This window comes from Cydia fagiglandana, chromosome 2, assembly GCF_963556715.1.
Source record: "Cydia fagiglandana chromosome 2, ilCydFagi1.1, whole genome shotgun sequence".
Lineage (NCBI taxonomy): Eukaryota > Metazoa > Arthropoda > Insecta > Lepidoptera > Tortricidae > Cydia > Cydia fagiglandana.
This window is the reverse complement of record NC_085933.1, coordinates 27,105,079-27,112,540: the sequence shown is the minus strand read 5'-3', so window position 1 is coordinate 27,112,540 and position 7,462 is coordinate 27,105,079. Positions and strand designations below refer to the sequence as shown.

The 7,462-nt window shown below is 36.8% G+C and overlaps 1 protein-coding gene across 1 annotated transcript; it reads left to right on the top strand.

Annotated features, from left to right (window-relative positions):
• Nucleotides 1-4,174: 4,174 nt before the first annotated feature.
• Nucleotides 4,175-6,783, top strand: LOC134679410 (ovalbumin-related protein X-like). Its single transcript, XM_063538309.1, has one exon. The coding sequence runs from the start codon at nucleotides 4,617-4,619 to the stop codon at nucleotides 5,787-5,789; it is 1,173 nt and encodes a 390-aa protein (XP_063394379.1). The 5' UTR covers nucleotides 4,175-4,616; the 3' UTR covers nucleotides 5,790-6,783.
• The last annotated feature ends 679 nt before the right edge of the window (nucleotides 6,784-7,462 follow it).

Below are 7,462 nucleotides of genomic sequence, written 5' to 3'. Positions count from 1 at the left end.
AAAGAAGAGGAAATCCTCTTCTGTTCTCAATCATCGTCATATTAAATATCTTCTTATTTTACTAAATTTAGATTTTTTCATTCGTTCTTTATTCTGTTTGACTTCTTTCTTCTATCCGTCGCCTTTATCTCACCCAAAACGCGCAGTGGGTGCTGCGTGCGGTCTTTTTTTCTATTTTCCCGGATCCGGTCCGGAGCCGGAGATTTTAACCGGATCCGGTAGCTTCTAAAAAGTGCCGGATCCGGCCGGATTACCGGATCCGCCGGACCGGATTGCAATCCCTAGCTTCATCCTAAGGATTATTTTTTTCTAAATATATACATAGTGTCAGAAATATAAGAAAAACCATGAATTTCAACATTTGATGTGTAATTTAGCGAAATAATCAAAAGAGTGCGACTTGTATTAGTTGTATTCAACAGAATGGGACTCAAAGTCATTTTGAGCATTTGATAAATTAAATTGATTAATTTTGGATTAAAAATGTTAAAATTTATGGTCTTCCTTTTATTTGTGACACTATATTATTTAGCAAAAAATAATCCTTATGATGAAGCCTTTCGATCGGTATGATAAAACTACAGGGTGATTTTTTTTCTCGTGTAGCGGGTTCGATTCCCGGTTCAACCATGTAATTATTTAAAAATCTATGAATGCAGTTTAAATTGTTTTTTAAATTAAAATAATGTCTTCTTTCAGCAAAATATCCTATCTACGATATATACGCACCAAACCGTTTAAAACGCAGCAAAGTTGCTTAAAGCCCTCATTATAATATTGAAACAGGAGCGGTCAGAAGATTCAAAAATTCAAGAATTTAAACGTGCCTTATCTGACTAACATATTAATATCTACAGAATATACTTATTTATTTATAAGGCAGATACAAACGTTAAAAATAAAAATAAACTAACTTATCTATAAAATAAACCTAAACCTAACCCTAAAAAATATCTACATAAACATAAGCTGTGATTTTTCGGGAACAATAGCAATTTGGTTTTCTAATATTATGTTACAACTTACAACTATTCAGAAGGTTTTTCTACTACTATTTCTATCCTATACTTACATATTTTTTTCTGAACATTATTCTAAGTACTTACCTAGTTTTCCGTTTTAGTATTAGCTCCTGTTACAGGCTCAAACTACAAATTAGTAATTGGCCACTCCTATCAAATTAGAAAGAAACAACCACTCTAGTACAAAGCTTTGTAGTTGCAATTGGAAGTTTTTGTTTGGATATTATCTAAATTAACTGGCTAATCCAAATGTCAATGTATTTATGTATCTGGATTCTGGATATAATGACTAAGCTTAAGTGCTTCCGTAATAATTTACTACCTATAGCCTATAGGTACTATAGGACTGCGACCGCTTCCGCTAGAACTGTTGCGCTTAGGCATTGGCATTTACGACCATGTAAAACAAATATAGAGTTCTAAGAACTTTGGGTTGTTAGTAAGTAGGTATAAAATGGTGTTGGATGTAGCTCAATAGTCTCAATACTGCTGTTCGCGGCTTAGCATTTTATGTATACATAATACTTACGTACTTACGTAATACAAGTAACGGCCCGCCTGATGGTAAGCAGTCACCGTAGCCTATGGACGCGTGCAACATCGATATTGCATCCTTTACACTCCTTGTTTGAAGAACCCCATTACTGTAGCTCCGACGCGATGAGATGTGCCCGAGTCTGGGCTACAACTACAACCGCGAAAATCGAAGTTCGCAAATTGCGGGCATCTTTCTCTATTACTTACTCTTATTACGCCTTGATTGGAATAAAAGAGCAAGATCCCGGCAACTTGCGAACTTCGGTTTTCGCGGTAGGCCCACTGTATTGGGTGAGTTCACGGTCTTCGTAAATGTTTCATTAATGTGTTGTTGGTCTCGTCTTTACCCGCAGCTATCTGCAAATCTATCATATCTCCTCTGAAAGGCGTTAAGAAATTTGCTACTTTAGTAGCAAATCCATCTTCTTCTTCTTCTTCTTCTTCAGCGTGTGCTCGCCCACCGTTGGGCATACGCCTCTCCAATCTCTCCATTTTGAGCGGTTATTGGTCACTCTTATCCAGACTGGTCCCGCAGTCTCCTTTATGTCATCGGACCAACGGGCGGGTGGTCTGCCTACACTTCTTCTGCCTAGCCCGGGTCTCCACTCCAAAACGCACTTGCTCCACCGTTCGTCGCGAAGTCGGCACTATGCAAATCCATAATGCGCTTGAAATGGACTTACGAGGTTTTCGAGTTTAACCGATGCTATAAATAGTGTGTTTTGACTTGAGATAATTTCTAGAGCAATAATATGTTGAGAATAGGTATTGAGATTTTATTTTCGTGTTTGCTACCTGATTCGCAGGAAAAACGAATTGTTATACAAGTATTTGCGAGGTCACCTACTTGACTTTGAAGGCATGACATCACCAAGATAGACATTATGTCAATATCTACACTTCATGTCTAGGAGCTTAATTTACTTCAAAAGCCAGCATTTGACATATCTCTGATATGATGTAGATAGAGTACTCAGAAATCAAGACCTATCAGTTATTGAAAAAAACATATTATACGTAGTTATCAAATTGGTGTAGTTGAAATAGACAAAAACCGGGCAAGTGCGAGTCGGACTCGCGCACGAAGGGTTCCGTACCATAATGAAAAAAAAAAAAACAAAAAAAAAGCAAAACAAAAAACGGTCACCCATCCAAGTACTGACCACTCCCGACGTTGCTTAACTTTGGTCAAAAATCACGTTTGTTGTATGGGAGCCCCATTTAAATCTTTATTTTATTCTGTTTTTAGTATTTGTTGTTATAGCGGCAACAGAAATACATCATCTGTGAAAATTTAAACTGTCTAGCTATCACGGTTCGTGAGATACAGCCTGGTGACAGACGGACGGACGGACGGACGGACAGCGAAGTCTTAGTAATAGGGTCCCGTTTTATCCTTTGGGTACGGAACCCTAAAAACTGCAAGTTTTATTTATAAATAATCCCAAAAGTAAATACATACATCTAATGTGCACTCACTTTATTTATTATCGAAAAGTAATGAATCAAAGTGGTATCATTTTAATTTGGAACCTATGGCGTTTCTAAAAAAGTTGAAATTGTAATGCATGTGAAGCGTCAGTGCATAAGGTTCCTCATTTTCATAAGGTCCTACGAAGTTTCAATATGAAATCTAAAAGGAACATTATTGTTAATAGTCATACGATTTTTTTTTTTAATATTTTTTTTTTTTTTTTTAAATATTACAGGACATTTTTACACAAATCGACTGAGCCCCACGGTAAGCTCAAGAAAGCTTGTGTTGTGGGTACTCGGACAACGATATATATAATATATAAATACTTAAATACATAGAAAACAACCATGACTCAGGAACAAATATCTGTATCATCATACAAATAAATGCCCTTACCAGGATTCGAACCCGGGACCATCGGCTTCATAGGCAGGGTCACTACCCACTAGGCCAGACCGGTCGTCATGTTCGACCGGTGTCACGATAGTTATTTGTTAAATTGTAATCGGATAGCATGTTCTGTTTCCAAATTCTATTGCTTTGTTTGGTGCTAAAATGTTATCTTAATGCATAAAGTCATATGTGATGTCAGTGTGAATTATAATTTTGAACCTTATGTCTGGGGGTCAAGGTTTGTTGTTGAGTGTGTGATGGTAAAATGTATTCGCGAATAAATTCTGTCGAATTGATCTGTCATTTGAAATTATTAGCATTCACGTGTCAATAAACCGGGTTGCTGCTGTCACGCACTGCGATCTTAAAATTAAGAGTTTCTTTAGAATGTACTTATGTATTTTTATTTAGGTAGTGGAGTCAGCATCAGATATAAGATATAGGTAAGTGCACCAGATTTACAAAATGACTAACACCTTTATTGTTTAGGGAGAAAGAGCTTGTCTAAATCATTTTGAACACCTCGCCTGCTCAGCTTCTGCTGCTGATTGCACCCAGCCCTGGCGGTCGGAATATTTTATTCCATGTTTGGTTAGAATCGGTTTACATAATAGCTAATAGACATATTCTATAGTGTCTCTATTTAATTTTAGTCATTAAGATGATAAGCACGATATCTTAAATGTGTTTGTGGGTAAAACCCGGACAGCAAAGTGGACGAGCTCCAAACTAGGACAATCCGAAGAAATCCGGACGGATGGCAGCCCTGTGATAACCTCTCAATCGTTTAGTATATCAGGAGGCAAACAACAACAATCACAGGGCGTGGTGTCTCTCATCCTCACCGAGCTGTGAAATTGATTAGACATGCGGCTAACGGGGCGCGCTTCAGAGCTACTTGCTATTCCAGTCTGCCCCACGCCTCGACACAGAAACGTCCTACAGTACCTAACTGTTTACTCTCGTCTCTTTACGACCAGTTTGCTCCTTGCGAAAGACACTATCTAATCTCTACTAATAAACCAAAGGACAAGTTTATCACAAAAAATTGAGCAACAAGCAAACAAGCGGCGAAAGAATTCACTGTGCGTAGGGTTTCTAAAAACGTTATCGCATCCTGATATAAAACACAATAACAACAGTTCTCGAGTCAGTCAACAACGGTGCCTTCTCTGCGGCGGTCAAAAATGAGACGTGCCGTTTTTTTGTTAACTTTTTGCTGTTACTCGTTAGCGAAGAACTGCGATGAGAGATCCGTTACCGCGTACTACAAAAAGCCTATTTATGAGTTCTCAACCGGACTTTTGGACAGAGTTTCCCAAGAAACTGATGGACACTTCGTCTGTTCACCGATAAATCCGTGGCTGCAGCTCGTGAACCTCGCACATGGAGCCCGCGGAGCTACCCTCAAGCAAATCTGGAAGGTGACCGGACATGGGAAGCCCTGTATGCAACGGACTTTGAGAAAAACCCTCAACAGCTTATACGGGGAAGTGAAGGACTATAAAAGCCAAAGTTTAGTGATAGTGGATAAATATTTAGCAGTGAAAAAGAATTTTAAAAGAAGAGTTGAAAAATCAAAAACAGTTAAAGTGGCATCGCTAGACAGGGATACTCCTTATGAGTCTGCAGATCAAGCCAGTGAGATTATAGAAAGAGCTACTGGTGTCGGAAATAGTATAGACCCGTTCGAGTTTAGGCTGACTTCTCTGATGTTGGCTGATGTGGCAACATTCAAAGCTACTTGGCGGCAACCTTTCGATCCTGGTTTCACCGCTCGAGAGCCTTTCTATCACGGCAGCGTGAAAGTGGGCGAAGTCAATATGATGTCCAGCATAGGATACTTCAACTACATTAACTTGACAGCCATTAATGCCGAAGTTTTAGAACTTCCATGCATTGACGAAAGGCGTTCTATGCTCATATTTCTGCCCACAAACGGGACTATCAAAGATTTATTTTTCCACATGAAACGAATAAGGATAGCGACTATCTTCAACCTTTTTAAGAAATCTAAAAGCAAACTGGTCGTCTTAAGATTGCCTAGGTTTAAGATCAGCAGTGAAATAGTGAATTTACCTGAGCTGATCAGCGATATGGGTGTGAAATATATTTTTAAGTCTAATGGTAATCTTAAAGGTATAAGTGATTTTCCGATACGAGTGAATAGAATGAAGCAAGTGGTGGAGATAGAAGTGACGGAGGAGGGTGTGGCGGCTGAGATAGTTCAAAATCTAATTGATCCGGAAGTGGAACCGATTAAGTTTGAGGCGGATAGACCGTTTGCCTTTATGTTGGTAGATAAACCGACAGAAATCGTATTATTTGCTGGAGTGTACTCTATTCCTTCAGTGTTCTAATTATACATAGTTGTTTATGTGACTGCTACATAATGAAAGTTTCATAAAAACATCACACGGCAGTTTTAATGTCTAATGATTCTAATTATGTACAGGTTACATACACTGCTTCATCTATACACAATATTATAAGCTGTCTATAATGCATTGTGGAACCGCATGTTACGACCACCATTACGGCATTTTGATCACACAGTTTGCAATTGACATTTCATCTATCGTCATCTCGACTGATACTAGTAATGAGGTAAAATCATTCCTTTGATTTTCAGAGATGTTCGAGAGTGTGATATCGACGTTATTATTATGCAATACGAAATTTGCGATTTTTGAACAGATCATAGAGGGATTATGATAAGTGTGTAGATAAAATAATTCAAGTGTGACTTTCGAGTGTGTTACAATGGCACGTTAATTTCCTAGTCGTGTGTAGTGAAGTAAATGTCGTGTTCCGACACTACAAGGTCTTTGTAATGACCTAAAAGTTATTACTTACTAAGTTAGTATTCAGGTCTTGTTTTTAGGTTACAACTTTACCTTGAGTATTTACTGGTGAATCTCTATGTTAAATGTGTTTAATTACGGTACAGAATAGACATAACCAAGTAGGTAAGGTACATTCGAGTAATTTCAAAGGTAAAGAAAATACTAAATTGGCGGATAACTTCGAGAAAAGACTCTTATTAAAATACGGAACATGAGGTGAAAAATTATTTTTTGGGATTACCCAATGCTGAAATTACCCGAATACACTAGAAAATTTTGCATTTTTATCATTAGGCATTTTTCTTAGTACCTTAGTAGTGGTAGGCACCTATTCTACTAGATGGCCGATTTTTTTACTTGCTGTAAAAAATTTTCTTACGTATGTATGACATTTGGCTGGCTTAAAGAAAATAATTTTGATCAATTTATGATAGAAAATATTGTATCTATATGAATATTACCTTGGCTATAACATCACCTGATCATGATCAGATATACTGCTTATTAGTAAGTAAATAAGTCACTACATGCTACCAACGCTTATAGTTTAAGTAATTTTAGTTACAATAACGCTTATTTATTATAGATTTATTTTTCGTAAAATTCGAAATAAAATAATTGTAGTTAAATGGTTTTATTTTCTTTGCTCAATCTCTCATCTAACTCGGCTTACCCCGGTTGCATCTTCAGCTGCATACTGCTTCGGAGTAGCATTATAGGTAGGTACCAAAGAGATATTTCCAAAGTTCCCACTATAGGTAAAATTCTGAGAATTTTAAATTTAGCAAACAATGAAAACATGTCAAGAGCTAATAAATACAGGCTGTATTTGGTATTACTTCTACCTGTCTAATTAAAATGAGATAGGTATATAATATTATTAATAACATTTTTTTTAAATGCCCTTAGGAATCTTTCTCAATGGAAATTTGCTTTAAATTCTCATGTAAATTTTCAGAAAATTCTAAGAATGTTCCTGCATGTTTGAGAATGTTCTTCATCTTGAATTAATAAAAAAATATGACATTTTAAACTGTAGTGAGTGGCCTCACTACAGTTTAAAATGTCGTATTTTTATTATTTTTCGTTAAAACTTCTAAATGCCAGCAATTAAATAAAAACGAATAATCAGATACTACTCGTATATCTATACATAGTTATGTAAATAAAAGACTACTACGAGACTA

What these genes read in the sequence shown, in the direction of transcription:
- LOC134679410 (XM_063538309.1), top strand. Translation starts at nt 4,617, where the DNA reads ATGAGACGTGCCGTTTTTTTGTTAACTTTTTGCTGTTACTCGTTAGCG.